General features: G+C 35.5%; 1 protein-coding gene across 4 annotated transcripts in view; it reads left to right on the top strand.

Moving 5' to 3' along the window:
• The window catches only part of hdac4 (histone deacetylase 4), a 259,783-nt gene that overhangs the window by 163,917 nt on the left and 78,802 nt on the right, over positions 1-17,064 (top strand). For all 4 annotated transcript variants that reach the window (XM_048194567.1, XM_048194569.1, XM_048194570.1 and 1 more), the window contains 2 exons: positions 781-901; positions 5,012-5,130. In XM_048194567.1, coding sequence (XP_048050524.1) covers positions 781-901; positions 5,012-5,130 — 240 coding nt within the window. The remainder of the gene's footprint in view (positions 1-780; positions 902-5,011; positions 5,131-17,064) is intronic.

Raw genomic sequence — 17,064 nt, 5'->3', positions numbered from 1 at the left:
GTGCCCATTAAGTTTGTTGCACACAATTTTTATAGTTACAGGTATGAGAAACTTGCACTAGTTATGTGTATTTTCTAGTATATTCTTATCTTGAATGTTCCTGGCAGTACAGCCAGTCTATTTTTATCCATCTCTGTTGTTGTTGACACGGCAGTCACCTGTTGCCTGCGAGGAGCGCGTGTTGTCTGGCGGCGCAGATGTGTACGTACACCAGCGACGGCCTCTAGGGACATGTTTACAGACGAAGGGAAAGGTGGTAATTGAAGGAAAAGCTGTGAGAATTCATCCATCTGATGTGTTTCTTTCAGAGTGAGAACAATAGTGAGAAAAAAGACATCTTTGTTTAACCGTTGCGGTCTCTGTGGAATTGGAATAGAGAGTCTGCTCTCTATTTAAGACAGGATAAAGGGACTGTTTCTCTCAGATGTAAAGAGATATCTGAACCGAGTCGGCTGCAGTGGAATAGTTGTTTATTGACACCAGAAAACAAGTGTCAGCCTTTGTAGTCGTGATCAATTGGGGACTGTTCGATCTTCTCTGTCTCATGCTGAAGAGACTATTAAGAGTTTTTTAAGACCATTTAGAAGACGAAATTACAGCACTGCAAATTACAGGGTGTAGAAGTGGTGAAGAAATTGACAGTCACAAATGCATAAAAGCCTTCCCAAGGCTTTTAGAGAAATCTAGCTGTATAACGCAGCTAGAGGCTTTGAGAATGCCATTAATGTCCCGCTGCTTGGATGTTTGTGATCTTCCTAAACTGCGAGCTCTGATCGACAGGTGCTGTGGCGAGCACTGAGGTGAAGATGAGGTTGCAGGAGTTTGTCCTCAACAAGAAGAAAGCGCTGGCCCAGAGGAGCCTCAACCACTGCCTGCCCAGTGACCCACGCTACTGGTACGGGTGAGTATCACGACCTGCTCAGGGCTGATATTTCAAAAAAGGATATTTTTTAGGGGCCTGTTTACATCTGACTTTAACAGAGTGGTCAACTGAGACAGATTTACTTGCAGTTTACACTTACGGTTAACATGCCATTCATATGTGTCAGGGAGAGCGTCTTTTCTGCTTTTGTGACTATATATATCACATACTACATCAGTATGAGTAATGAGTTTGTAATGACTTTGTAAAGTGCAAAAAAGCAAAGAATAAAATGTATAAAGTGCTTCACCTATCAAAAATATTAAGAAACTGATTAAAAAAAAAAAAAAAAAAGGATAAGGGGGAAATTAATGTCAAATTAATAAAAAGTGAAAATTTAGGAAATAAATAATAAGTACAATATAATAAAAAGGCATGTGCAGTACAAGGTTATTATAGTTTTGCATTTTTCATTAGTTTTTATTTTTATTTCGTTTTGACTTTTTGTTTTCAAATTCAGTTTAGTTTTAATTAGTTTTTAAAGTGGGTTTGCTAGTTTAGTTTAGTTTTGATTTTTTGAAAATGCTTAGTTTTAGTTTAGTTTTTATTAGTTTTAGTGTTAGTTTTAGTCTTTTTTTGTAATTTGGGTTATTTGTCAGGGGCAAGATTCAAAAAGGTCAGAAAAAGTATTGTGTAATAATAACTCAACAAAAACATCATATAATTTTAGAAAATATTCATTCAAAAATAAAACCAGTACAGAAAATGTACATATGGGCACAAATATGTAAACAGTCTCAACACTCCGCAGTAAGTGCAAAATGAGTAAGTGACGTGTGCCAGTAAAAAACCTAAAGAGCCAACAGACTAAAGAAGACATACATGAACCGCATGTATTCAACCCATTTTTGAGCCACAACAAGACATTTCTGTCAGATTGTCAGGGAGCTCAATCTGAGAAAAGAACATGACAAATAACAAATAATAATAATTAAAAAAAAACTTTAAATACAGCTTTTCAATTTTTTTAGTGTGTGTGTGACACCTTCACAAAATTGCAAAAAAAATCTACCAAAAATTTACACATCCCTGAGGGGAGGGGCTGTGTGTGTGCGCGCGCGCACGGACGCGCGTGTATGTGAGAGACGCAGGGAAAGGAAATGCAGCTGAACAATATTTGCTCTATGAAAGACATTGATAAAGACGAAAACTAAGGACATTTAATCTATAATTTTATTTTATTTTAGTTAGTTTTGCCAAACACACATTACAGTTTTAGTTAGTTATCGTTTTTTTGTAATGCCTCGTTTTTATTTTATTTCAGTTAACGACAATGTTTTTTCCCACCTAGTTTTCGTTTTTTCGTTCGTTTTCGTTAACGATTATAACCTTGGTGCAGTAATCAAAAACAAATGTTAAAAATGTATTATATGCTTTTTAAAAATATGTACAATTTACAAACTTTTCATATTGAGAATGTTAGTTTATTGCTCTTTGAGACAAGCTAGAATATTTTTTTTTTGTTTTATTTATACCCTGTAAGAATGATTATTTCACTTTTTTCTTTTTTTTTTTTTTGCATTGTTTTTGCATATTTATTACAAACAGAATGGATCATTGTGCAATGTAACTGCACCTGTCACAAACAAAATTTTGTTCCTTTTTTTTTTCTTTTTTTCCCCAGTAATGACAGATTATCAACCAGTAATAGATATATCTAAAAAAAAAAAAAAAGTATTTTATTTTATTTTATTTTATTTTTTTATTTCATGCTTCTCTAAATAATGAGCACAGTGATTGACTGACAATCGAGTAGGTCGGTGTTTCATTGCTGTCTGAGATGCATCAGGACAGATTGGGTTTACACTGTGAATACGATGTGGTAACAAGTACCTCTAAATATGGTTTGAGTGATCGAATACTAAAGTGTTTTGGGCCTGTTTACACCTATATTTAGCATTGACCACTTGTGATCAGATCATCTGCGAAGGATCTTAATGGTAGATCAAAACTGAGCTAAAGTTCCACATGCTACATGAAGTCGATGCCAAACTTCAGAGTGAATATCCCTGTAGCTTAGTTTTTTGCTTGCAGCAGTTTTCCAAAGTAAAAGCATGTTATATAAGTTTCTGTTTTGATTGATTGACAGTTTCGTTTTCCCTCTTCAACACACAAAAGATGTAGCTGGCTGTCTCTGCATCTCTGCATTCTTGAAAAATTTGAACAAGTTTTGATTGGGGAACTCCTCGTGTGTGAAAGATAATGGTGAGGAGGTGGAAGTGTATCATTGTGTGTGTATGTGAACATGGGAGTATTTGTGTGAAAAACTCACACTGCATCAAGCCCACCTTTCACACTCCTCATCTGTGAGGCTAGGAAAATTGGAAGAGAGCATTCTTTTTGAATGAAATATTCCAGGCTTTTGCATTCACATACAGTACTTCCGTACTTGCGTTCCAAAGTTTTGGGTCTGTATTTTATTTATTTTTTTAATAAAGAAGTCTTGTATACTCACCAAGGCTGTGTTTATTTGTTATAATTTAAAATAACTGTTTTCTATTTGAATCTATTTTAAAATGTAATTTATTTCTGTGATGTAAAACTGAATTTTCAGCATTAGTGTTGTAGTACTTGAGACCGCTCTTAAGACCATTTTTTGAAGGTCTTATCTTGGTCTCGGCCGCATTTAGTCTCGGTCTTGTCTTGGTCTCAGACTAAAAGGACTTTTAGTGAATTTAGAGAATTTTATTTCAAGACCGGTCAAGACCACAACTGCGGGGATATCGCTATATTGCCGTTGCATTGTCTGATTTCTTTGTTAACATCATTCATTTGATTGGATGTAAAACTTCCTGCTTCAAATGCAATCAATAACTTATTTCTAATATCATTTATTTTGTTACTGTTGTGCTGGGTCAAAAATCAACAAGGGATTGTGTCAAAAATGCCCACAAAATTAAAGATATTATTGCAAAAAAGTACTTGTATAAGATCTTGACATTTATATTATAACATATGATATAATTAGCATTTAAGCAATATCAAAAGAAAGAGGGCTGTTTTCACAAATATGAGCACAATTGCATTTTTTTTTATACAAATGTTCAATAAACAAAATGTTATTTTTAAAACATTAATCTCAACATTATTTATGCATTTGTAATTGTACCAATTCAGATGCAACTTCTGTTCCACCTCTGCAGTTTAAAGATGAATTTTGTTGTTAGTGATTTCGATTGAGTGGTAACAGCTCTAAATAGCGTCTTATTATTCTAATTGTAATTATTGATTAAAAATAAGACATTTCTCAGGCAGTAAATGTGGATCTTTCAAATGAATTTGAGGAGTGCTAGTCTGGTCTTGGTCTTGTCTTGGTCTCGACACACACTGGTCTTGGTTTAGGTGGTCTTGACTACAACACTATTCAGCATCATTACTCCACTCTTCAGTGTCACATGATCCCTAAGAAATCATTCTAATATGCTGATTTGCTGCTCAAGAAATATTCTTATTATTATCAGTGTTGAAAACAGTTGTGCTGACATTTGATCAAATAAAAGTATTTCTTTCACAATAATAAATAAATAAATAAATAAAAACCCCACTGACCCCCAACCATTTGAATGGTGCTGTATGTTTCAGCCAATTGCTTCCTCTTTACAGACATTCACCATATTGATTTCAACATTTGCAGTAGGACTGATCAAAAGTGAGTTATTTCTGTAGCTTCTGTGCACCAGATCATTGGCGCTCCTGGTCTGTTTGAGATGAGCTGACGATAGGCAGATTAAATTCTTGAGTCTGCGGTGATGCCAGCTGACCTTAGATGCCCCAGTGCAGTTGTTTTCCCGTTAAGGAGGAGCTAATTTCTTTATTTTTTCTGCAGAGCTTTGATAGGCTGCCACTGATGTTTTGGAGTCTGAATGTGTGTCATATATGCATGTTTATTTGTAAACAGAACGATGCCTCGCCCCCCACTCTTAGGCTGCACTGAGGCATTATGGGTGATCTGAGTTTGCATTCCTGGCAGTTGGCAGAAACCGGACCTAGTGCTGGGAATGGAGAGCAGCTGTGTGTGGAAATGTCTTGAAATGCACATATTTGAGAACCTATGCTTGCTCTCATGTGTGTTTGTGATTTGTTCCACAGGAAAACCCAGCACAGCTCTCTGGACCAGAGCTCACCACCTCAGACAGGGATTTCCACTTACAACCACCCGGTGCTGGGAATGTACGACCCCAAAGACGACTTCCCGCTCCGCAAGACGGGTACTGTAAAACTAACCCACTTCTTCCCAATGTGTCCTGCCCTGTCAGACTTTCACTAGGGTTGCTTAGACCAGTTCAGGTTTACTTACTAAGAACTGGTTCCAAAAACGTGGAACAAACTCCGTGACCTTTGCTTCCATTGACACTTGTGGAAACCCCTTTTTTCCTCCTGCAGATGCAGAAGCCTTTTTCTCACACTCACACACAACTGTATAAGATTGTAAAGTCCAGCTTCAATGGCTGGAAAAAAATGTAGCAGTGTTTGACTGGCTTGATATTAATAATATAATAATATATTTTTTTATTAATATTTTGAGTTGACTTTTATTTTTATATTTTTTTATATTGTTTTAATTTAAATTTTTAGTAAAATTTTAATTTTAATTTTTGCTCATATTAAATATTACTACTTAGGTCAATTTGATTTTAATTTCAGTTTTAGATTTAGTTTTTATTTATTTCCACTTAATAATTTGAGTGCTTCAGCTTTAAATTAGAAAATTAGAAATGTAGAAGAAATTAGAAAATTAAAAATTAGAGATTTTATTTTATTTCAGCTTTATTTCAGTTAACAAAAATGTTTTAATAGGTGTAGTTAAAAACGAAAAAAGTGTGAAAAATCAGTGTTTTGATCCCAAATTCAAGTAATAAAGAAAAAAAAAAAAGTTAAAAGTACATTTAGCATAAATGATACCTATTTTAGGACCATTAAGATTTTTTGCATGTAACAGTATTCACAATTTATTGAAATTTTTTTTTATGACCTTTGAATTCAAATAATTTTTTTAATTAGAATGAACTATTTTAGTACAACAAATACTGCAATGATGTTTACTTATAATTGCACTTTAATAATGTAAAAAGAACTAACTTTAAAATTTACCAAATTAATTATTTAATTACAATTTACAATTTTTTTTTTTTTTTTTTTTTTTTTTAATGTTACATTTAATAAGAATTTATAAGATAAATGTGCTAAATTGTCATGAAATTAATACAGTTATAAAAATGAATTGAATAAATAAATGGTCCTATTTTATTTTATTTTATTTTGAAGCATGACCAGGGTATGTTCTTGATTAATTTTTGTGAGATCCATTTTCACAAACAGCTCTTAGAGACTCTTCTGCTTCACACCATCTGGAACATTCTGGAAAGTTCTGTGCTTCTGAGAAAAGATGTCTGAAGGGTTTTAGGAGGTTTAGGTAAAGACGTTCTCTGTGGCATCTGCTGTGTATTAAGAACGGCTCCAGTGTCTGTGGGCTGGCATTGGTCCTGTGCCCCCCTGGTTCAGCATCACAGTGTTCACTATCAGGGCTCCAGGCAGTGTGTGTTAAAGAACTTGTACCCCCTCCCTCCCTGCTGCAGGAGAGCACTCAAGGGCAATTCCTATGCAGACTCACTTTGGGCTGGTTTAGGTAGCGTAAGGCCTCTGTGCTCATTAATCACCCTGGAAATGGGCCTGTCAGGGACCTGCAGTACAACCTGCCCTGGGCCTTTAGCACACACAGAGCCCCGGTGAGACCTGCGTAATTACAGTGCAGGCCAGAGAGACGGGAGGGGGAGGAGTTGCGGAGTGCATTACAGTCGTAACTGCGGATGGAAGGTGAATGCATCTTCTGCTACTTAAAGCAAAGTGTCCAGCTGTACTGTAAAGTTTATGACCTCTGGGTCCGCATGAAGATGACAATTGACATTCATTGCACTCAGAGTCCAAAATTAACTTTTGTTGTTGTTGTTGTTAAAGGTAGGGTAGGCAATTTCGGAGAGGCTTGCAATCGCAAACTAGCTTTGAAAGCATAAGATCTCACCTTCTCTTCAGAGCGTCTCCAAAGCCATGCCTCCTCCAAAACACATGAACGCGCACAGCAGAGTTTGCAAAGGAGCACAAGAGACAGCAATCAAAGGACATAACATTATAATAATAATGAATGTAAACAACTTACAGAGCTCAGACTTGTACCATCTGACTGCTGCAGATTCATTTGGGCATTGATAACGTTGACGTGACGTGAGGACATGAACTGCTTCGGGTGGAACGTCATGGGTTGTCATATCGTGATTGTGGTTACGACATAAAATGCGGCTGCTGTTTGTTTGTGGTGCTCGGTGACTGTCTGTCTACAGCTGCATTTATTATTATGCATTATTAAAATGCATTATTAAAATTATTAAAATGTGTATGTTGGCATGCATGTCAACATCACAGTGATTCAACAAATATTTTTTGGTCCTGAGACTTCCACAGAAGATATACACCAATCAGGCATAACATTATGACCACTGACAGGTGAAGTGAATAACACTGATTATCTCTTCATCACGGCACCTGATAGTTGGTGGGATATATTAGGCAGCAAGTGAACATTTTGTCCTCAAAGTTGATGTGTTAGAAACAGGAAAAATGGGCAAGCGTAAGGATTTGAGTGAGTTTGACAAGGGCCAAATTGTGATGCTAGATGACTGGGTCAGAGCATCTCCAAAACTGCAGCTCTTGTGGGGTGTTCCCGGTCTGCAGTGGTCAGTATCTATCAAAAGTGCTCCAAGGAAGGAACAGTGGTGAACCCGCGACAGGGTTGTGGGTGGACAGGGCTCATTGATGCACGTGGGGAGAAAAGTCTTGCCTATGGGGAGCGAAGACTGGCCTGTGTGGTCTGATCACTTTAGCTCAAATTGCTCAAGAAGTTAATGCTGGTTCTGATAGAAAGGTGTCAGAATACACAGTGCATCACAGTTTGTTGCGTATGGGGCTGCATAGCTGCAGACCAGTCAGGGTGCCCATGCTGACCCTTGTCCACCGCCGAAAGCACCAACAGTGGACACGAGAGCATCAGAACTGGATCATGGAGCAATGGAAGAAAGTGGATTGGTCTGATGAATCACATTTTCTTTTAAATCACGTGGATGGCCAGGTGCTTGTGCATCGCTTACCTGGGGAACACATGGCACCAGGATGCACTATGGGAAGAAGGCAAGCTGGCGGAGGCAGAGTGATGGTTTGGGCAATGTTCTGCTGGGAAACCTTGGGTCCTGCCATCCATGTGGATGTTACTTTGACACGTACCACCTACCTAAGCATTGTTGCAGACCATGAACAGTCTTTCATGGAAACAGTATTCCCTGGTGGTTGTGACCTCTTTCAGCAGGATAATGCGCCCTGCCATGAAGCAAAAATGGTTCAGGAATGGTTTGAGGAGCACAACAACGAGTTTGAGGTGTTGACTTAACCTCCAATTTCCCCAGATCTCAATCCAATCGAGCATCTGTGGGATGTGCTGAACAAACATGTCCGATCCATGGAGGCTCCACCTCACAACTTACAAGACTTAAAGGATTAGTTCACTCTCAAATGAAAATTAACCCAAGCTTTACTCACCTTCAAGCCATCTTAGGTGTATATGAGTTTCTGTTTTTTTGATGAACATAATCGTAGAAATATCCGCCAGACCGCCTACCGTATTCAAGTTACGAAGAAAGTGTAAACTGCCATCGTGTCAGTTACACTATTTCCGTAAGTTGAATAGGGAAGGCATAGGACGTAGTGTAAGCTTTGTGAACTGCAAGAGTTTTACACTTTCTTTGTTCGTTGAATACGGAAGGTGGTCTAGCGGAAGCTATATATTTCACTTCATTACTTGTTTAAATATGGATATTTTTTTACACAGATGCATCGCTTCGCTTCAGAAGGCCTTTATTAACCCCCTGGAGCACATGTTTATGATGGATGGATGTGAATGGAAGCACTTTCTTCAGCTCATACTCATTGGTCCCGTTCACTGCCATTATAAAGCTCGGATACGTCAGGATATTTATTAATATTTTTCCTATTATGTTCATTAGAAAGAAGAAAGTCATATACACCTAGGATGGCTTGATGGTGAGTAAAGCTTGGGCTAATTTTCATTTGAACTAATCTTTTAAAGGATCTGCTGCTAACATCTTGGTGTCAGATACCACAGCACACCTTCAGGGGTCTAGAGGAGTCCATGCCTCGACGGGTCAGGGCTGTTTTGGCAGCAAAAGAGGGGACAACACTATATTAGGAAGGTGGTCATAATGTTATGCCTGATCGGTGTATGTACATTTGTCTATATTTAGACCACTTATATTATTGATTGCTATCAAGATGTAAAGAGAGTTTCAAGCAGTATAACAAACAGTGTTCATAAAAAATTGCCTACCCTACCTTTATTAATAACCTTGGTGCCGTGTAATTGCACCTTTTATAGAAACAAATGTTGTTGTTGTTGTTTTTTTGTTTGTTTGTTTTTTGGCTTGATGCGATGAATATTTCACCATATGTGTTGCCAGATAGGGTACAAGAGGGGGAAAAAGACATCCTAGACAAACAAACAAAACAAGGAATAGTTGTTAGGAGATGTTTTCTTTAATAAACTATTTCAGTGTTTCATTTAAATTGCATTTACATTTAGTACACAAGCAGGCTTTTTTGCATGTCGCTTGCAAATAATCTGAGATTCTTTCAATCGTCCTTATAATTTAGCTGTTGACAAGTTACTGGTCATCTTCTACTCACTTTTGTCAATATTGGACACTGATTGCACTGCTGCAACCCACAGTTTGGTTTGATGTGATTCAGTGTTCCCACAGTTCATTGTTTTCATTATCCATGAGTGGCACCACCTCTTTGACGTTTTTTCATGGTTATATTTCCCATGCGAGCTGTTAACCTGGGAAAGCAGCAGGAGGATACAGGCGGTGGAACTTCGGGAAAGAGGATCCGATGGTCTGAACTTCAAGCTGTGAAATGTTCTTTGTTTAGTTCTGATGATTGAGTTTGCGGTAAGGCTCGTTTGCGAGTCAATTCCAGTCCTCCCGCTGTAGATAAACCTCAGTTTGCTCTGGCCGGCAGAGTGCATTCCTGCAGCGGGGATACGGAGAAGGAGGGTGGCCCAGGCCTTAACCAGAACTGTTTGACGCTCTCTTTCCCTCCATACTGCCCCTGTCAGTACAGGCCAGAGTCTGTTTTCACACATCTAACCTAACCGTCGGACATCTGGAACCTTGGCTGTTGGCAGCTGCAGGAAGTGTGATGTTGTTTTAGGACAGTGAAGTCTGCAAGATGTCCAGTGCCATGAATGGTGCAAAGATGGTTCCTCGTCTGTATGTATGTCATGATTTTCTAATAGTGGTGACCAGTGTTTTGGGGATAATGCGTTAGAAGTTGTGCGATCGGATTGCTTTTTTAACTAATGAGTAATGAGTAATGTGATGTATTACTTTTATAGTTATTTTGTTGAAACAATTATTGAATGTGACATTTCATCATGTTAGATTTTTTTGCTAACATCTAATCTAATATGAGTTACTTTTTAAATATGTATGTAATCAGATTTTCACCCAAGTGGGTGTGTTAGTCATTAAATTTACACCGTATTAGTTACTTTTTCAAAAAAGTAATGCATTATGTACAGTATTCAGATTTTTTTCACACAAGAAGTGATACGTTGCTCATTAAATTATTAAAATATCAGTTACTTTTTCAGAGTTTTATGTAATCATATTTTTTTTCATGCACAGATATATTTTTCATTAAATGTATACAATATCAGTTATTTTTAAATAAGTAGTTACGTAATCAAATTTTTCGCATAATCAGATTTCGCATAATCAGATCATGCAACAAGTCATACATTGCTCATTAAATTTTCACTGTATCAGTTACTTTTTCAAATAAGTAATGTAATATGTATTCAGATTTTTTTTCACATAGTCTGATTTTTTTACACAATACTTTGCTCAGTAAATTTACACACTATCAGTTACTTTTTTTTAAAACGTAACTTTATGTAATCAGATTTTTCGCATAATCAGATTTTCATGCAACCAGTCATACATTGCTCATTAAATTTTCACAGTATCAGTTACTTTTTCAAATAAGTAATGTATTATGTATTCAGTTTTTTTTTTTCTACATAGATTTTTCACACAAGAAGTAATACCTTGCTAATTAAATTGACAAAATATCAGATACTTTTTCAAATAACATTTTATCCAATCAGACTTTTTCAGTAATATTTTCATTAAATTTACACATCAGTTTTCTAAAATGAGTAATGTTATGTAATCAGATTTTTCTTTTGATCAGATTTTTTTTCATGCAATATGTTGTTTATTAAACTTACACAAGTTACATTTTTTCAAAGAAGTAACATTTTACATAAGTAATTTTTTTTCGTAATCAGATTTTTTTTTTTTTTTTGCTCATTCACTCATTAAATTGACACAATGTAAGGTACGTTTTCAAATAAGTAACATTACTTTTTACGTGTAATGCATAAAATTTTTAGGGTGTTCAGTGTTCATATATTAAGCTATGTTATTATTAGTTATATTAATTATATGTGTTTGAGCTCTTGAAATTAACGTGTTAATGTAAGATTTAAAGTAAAATATTTTTATTAGTAGTTGTAGTTGTAGTATTATTTATTGTCATTATTATTATATATATTGGTTGCATCAGATTTTCATGCAACCAGTCATACATTGCTCATTAAATTTTCACAGTATCAGTTACTTTTTCAAATAAGTAATGTATTATGTATTCAGGTTTTTTTTCTACATAGATTTTTCACACAAGAAGTAATACCTTGCTAATTAAATTTACAAAATATCAGATACTTTTTCAAATAATATTTTATCTAATCAGACTTTTTCAGTAATATGTTCATTAAATTTACACATCAGTTTTCTAAAATGAGTAATGTTACGTAATCAGATTTTTCTTTTTTCATGCAATATGTTGTTTATTAAACTTAAACAAGTTACATTTTTTTCAAAGAAGTAACATTTTACGTAATAAGTAATTTTTTTTCGTAATCAGATTTTTTTTTTTTTACTCATTCACTCATTGTAAGGTACATTTTCAAATAAGTAACATTACTTTTTACGTGTAATGCATAAAATAGCATAATAGTTATGAACTTTACTCAAAATTTACTATTTCAAATAAATAGTGTGTTTCCCATTTTTTAGTATGAAGCAGACAAAAATAACTTTTTGTCAGAAATGTAACTCTCACATGCTTTACATTGTTTTTTGTGAATGTGATATGTAGTTTAACAAAAAGTAGAGGAAAATAACATGCCATTGCAATAAAAAGTAATGCAATATTGTAGCCTGTTACTTTTAAAAGTAACATTCTTCAGCAGTGGTTCTCACCACGCTAAGTGTGAATGTGTCCTGTAAGTATGTGACTCAGCGAGAGCTCTTTTGTTTCATTCATGCGTTCTCCAGCACTGCTGCAAGGCTGTGCTCTTCCGAACGTGTTCGAGCAGGCAGGAAGGTCACAGAGTTGACATTTTGTGCAGAGCAGGCTTGCAGCAACTCTGACTCTTTTGCTGTGTGACTCATTCTTTTACATGTCATGTACAAAGTGTTTGTTCCTAGAAAGTCTGGCTCAAAATTCATTGCAAACAATTATTTGCTCTTAACCACCTCAGGGCAGTGTGTAAATGACTGTCTGTTATGCCTCACCTTGTGAAACACAAGTTGTACTTGTTCTAATTTGATCAGAAATAGGACACTTTTACAGAAAATGAGTTTGAAACGTTGCACAAAGCATCGCCGTTGCGCTTCTCATTTGTACGCCATATGAATCGCCTCCAGGTTACATTGAAGTGCTCTTCACATTTATGTTGACACGTCAATTTTCACTGGGGAGTGTACAGAATTAGAAAGCCGAGGATAGAGAAATCTGGAAGGAATTGAGCTTGAGCTTTAAACACAATTACACTAATCAGCCCGGAGGTTACAATTTGTGATCTAATACCTGCTAAAAAACAGCTGGGATTCAGACTGGGGCAGCAGCAGTAAAGGACGAAAGCAGATGTCGCATTAACCAAATATTTTCCATCATTGACTGATTTTTTTTTTGTTTTTTTTGGGTTTTTTTGAGAAATCTGAAGGCCGTCTCTCATTTTGACAGATTACACTGAGGGTGGTCTATTCGAACTTGTAACTGTAAAAACCACCCCTGTCCAGTTGGTGGCGAGTGCACTCCAGTATAGCAGCAGAGCGCGGGTTCTGCCTCCAGATCTGCCATGTTTGATTACGCACAGGTGAGCATCGAGTTTAAGTCAGTGCGGACCAGGAGTTCAAGCAGATACAGAGCGTCTATACAGTTTAGTTCAGTTCATTTTTTATGCTTTGAAAAAATATATTTTCACAATCCTGTCTGTTAAAATTACGGACATTGAGAACGTCTAACGTGACCTCTGGACGGAAGAGTGCACGGGTCTGAGGTTTACTGTGTTTGTTGGATAATAGTTAATTATCAGGTCTAGACTAGTAACAAAAAGCTGATAAGTGCGTATCGTTTAAGCGCAACTAGCGTTCGGTACCACATCGATACTTCAGCTGTAAAAGCGATATCAGCCTTTCTGCAGTACGGGTAGTACAGAGTACTGGGTCAATCCGGTACCTGCTGATAGGTGGCTGCTTTCAAACGTGTATTTACGTGAGCGTTCTGTGAAGAGCATCAAAGGTTTCTATTTACAACATATTTTTTGCAGAGTTGAGCATTGTAGCCAATCACAAACATGTTTGTTGAGCGCGTGAACGCAATGACCAATCAGAGGCATTTAAGTTAGTCAGAATCAGCTCAATTTGCTCCGCATGCTCATAAATGTTTTTTTGTTGTTGTTTTTTAAATAGTTACAATACTTTTTACTGTTGTACTGAAATGGGTACAGAGAACTGTGAGATTTTTACTGTTTTACTAATGCGTACTATTGTGACACGTGTTTACAGTATGTATATTTTTAGGGTGTTCAGTGTTCATATATTAAGCTATATTATTAGTTATATTAATTATATGTGTTTGAGCTCTTGAAATTAACGTGTTAATGTAAGATTTAAAGTAAAATATTTGTATTAGTAGTTGTAGTATTATTTATTGTCGTTATTATTATATATATTATTTATATATATTATTAGATATTATATTAACTATATTAATTATATATTTTAATGATAATAATTATATTAATAGATTTTATATTAATCTTTATATTTGCATTTGTTTATATATTTTGTATTTTATATATTTATGTACTTACTGTATATTTATTTACTGTTTATATTATACGAAGTCATACTATTATTAGATATATTTGTTTGAGCTCTTAAAGTGTCAACTTAACATTTATATTCATATTTTTATTTATATTTGTATTTGTTTGAGCTCTTAAAGTTAACGTGTCAATGTGAGGTATTTGTGTATACTCTTTTTTTAAATGGTGTGTTTATGTTTGCTATTTATATTATTCTTTTGGTATGAAGTTTTGTTATTGTTGTTGATAGATTTTTTGGGGCTGTTGACTTAAGATATTAAGTTATATTATTATTATTATTATTATTTTATATAATATTTATATTATTATGATTGAATATTAAGTTGTTATATTTTATTTAAATTTTAATTTCTCACACAACATACATGGTTCTATATATAAATGTGTATCTGCCTTTTATATTTTAGGAAGGGGGTCCCCTGCAAGGGAATGATCATGTTTAGTGGTTCTTGGCATCAAAAAGTTTGAAAACCCCTGTCTTAGTACTTAAAATGCTTAGACTTAAAACGGCCTTGGCTGCAGCTAATGAGGATCAGTGCCCATCCCTGAACATGCTGTCCACTCAACATAGCTTCTGTTTGCCTCCTAAGAGCTCATTTCCCTTATCTGGATCTAAGTGCTTTTTTAATAGCTGTAGGGTGATGACTTCTGCATGTCATTTCCCGTCGGCTCTGTTGACAACTTGTCCTAGCTAAGACACTGCCTGTACGCTCTTATCAGACTGATAAGATCTTCTCATCAGCAATCATCATCATCATCATCATGAAAATGTATCTTCAAAATCATCTCTTGTTTTTCATATTTTAAGATTTAATGCATTAGCTTATGATCTGAGGTCTTTCTCATTGCTCTGCAGAAGCTGAAATACCAGAAAGTTTCTATGCAAGAGGAAGCTTGTACTTTTTAGAGATGCAAAAATATATATTTATACTACAGTATATTGATTATCGACTGATGTTTATCTTTTTAATGTATTGTTATCATTTGATATAGTATTTTTAATTGGCCAATATTGAATATTTAATTATGTAAGGTCATTTTGCCTATTTTTGCCTTTTCTGTAGGTTACATTTCTTGTCATCCAAAACAAAAGTTTTCAGCAAATTTTTTTTATTTTTTTTATTTATTTTATTTTTTTAATAATTTATTAGCGTGGTTAAATTAATCTTTTGCAAATCTCAAAGATTTATACTTTTTTAGGCCTAAATTAGCTTGCAACATTTGAAACAATTGATCTTACGTCTTAATTTTAATTTACAAAATATTGTAGGGTTTTTTTGTTTGTTTTTTGGCCTTTTGTTGTTTATTGGCCATAAAATTAAAAGAAATATTAGCTTATCCATTTTAATACTGTATCCCTAGTGCTTTTTCTGCATTATATTTAAGGCGGCATGAAACGGAAGTTGCGATTGTTTTTTCTCCTCTATTGTGATGTATAACCAAGTAAAACGGATTCACAAAAAAAAAAAAATCTAGGGCGGGACTTGATTATGTCCATTGGGAATTGATTGGATGGTTGTGATTTGCTATTGGTGGATCTCATTTGAGTGACAGGTTGTCCCGCCCTCGCACCAGTAAGCACATCATCAGAGAAGAGAAGGGATGTCACTACAAGAGGGAGGGGAAGTTAATTTGATTAAAGATTATGAGGGCGCATACCTAACCTAACCCTAATTTATTTATTTATTTATTATATGCACGGATAAATCATTTATATTAAATACTGTAATATTTCATAATTAAAAAACAAGACTTGTCAATTTTGTCAAGTTATAACCTTGATGTTGATCTTTCACTTTGTGAAAATTGTTTTCAACCAGTCCTACGTTATCAAACTGCCCGGTAGGGTCACCGTCACCCTTCAAGAGTTGAGTTTGAAGCAGACGTGCGCGAGTGTGTAGCATCAGCAAATATCATGGACCACTGCAGCAGACGTGTCAGAGTTCTGGAACAGCGCTGGAACAGACACACTCGCACACGGTTCTGCCGTCTCAACAGTTTTTACAAGAGGCAGGTGAGAGTCAAGGGCCTCGAGTCCTCTTCGCTGCCAGTGAGAGAGCTCATCCATTCCCTTTACAGCTGCCTGCTATGGCCTATATTTCATGTTAAACCTATTACAATTCATCAAGTGGTCAAACTGAAGCTGTATAGCTTGAGATGTAGTTGAGTGCAGTGTTTGTTTCATCATTCACTCGGTTTGCAGATCAATAGCTGTTGGGTTTTTAATCTTAATTCAAATGCGCAACAAAATTGAATCGCTTGTGGTGAAAAGTTTTGTTATTGTAAAAGTTTTGTTTCTACTTTTTTATTATAAGCCAGATGGCAGATGGACAGGGCTCATGTTAAATTTACTCCTGTCTTTATTACTGTTCCTCTTTCTCCTCCCTTGCTAATGCAAGGCATTAATGGCAGCATGCCCAGCTTTTTTTAACATAGATGTCTGGGAATGTTCCTACCACTTACCAGAAGTGCCATCCTCATATCTACCTAGTTTGATAAGTATAACCACAAGATTGACTTTTCAGATCAGAGTGCTCTTGAGAGAAGAAGTGATGGAACCTTTGCAACATCTGCCTATTAGTGCCAGTGGCGTTTTTATGCATGAGTTTTCGAACCCAGTAGCAGTCAATTCAGCATTTCATATACAAAAATAAATAAATAATCAGACGTCTTGTTATTGCATTAAAGTGCCCCATTACGCTATTGTAAAAGTTCCTAATTCTGTTTACGAGATCTCCTACAAGTTTACATGCATCAAAGGTCAAAAAACACTAATTTTCTCATAATATTCATTGCACATCACCACATTTTTCAATGATTCTCAAACAACTCGTTGGAT

Source organism: Megalobrama amblycephala, linkage group LG6 (assembly GCF_018812025.1).
Source record: "Megalobrama amblycephala isolate DHTTF-2021 linkage group LG6, ASM1881202v1, whole genome shotgun sequence".
NCBI classification, from domain to species: Eukaryota; Metazoa; Chordata; class Actinopteri; order Cypriniformes; family Xenocyprididae; genus Megalobrama; species Megalobrama amblycephala.
Note: the sequence above shows the minus strand (reverse complement) of the source record. Positions and strands in the feature narration are given on the sequence as shown.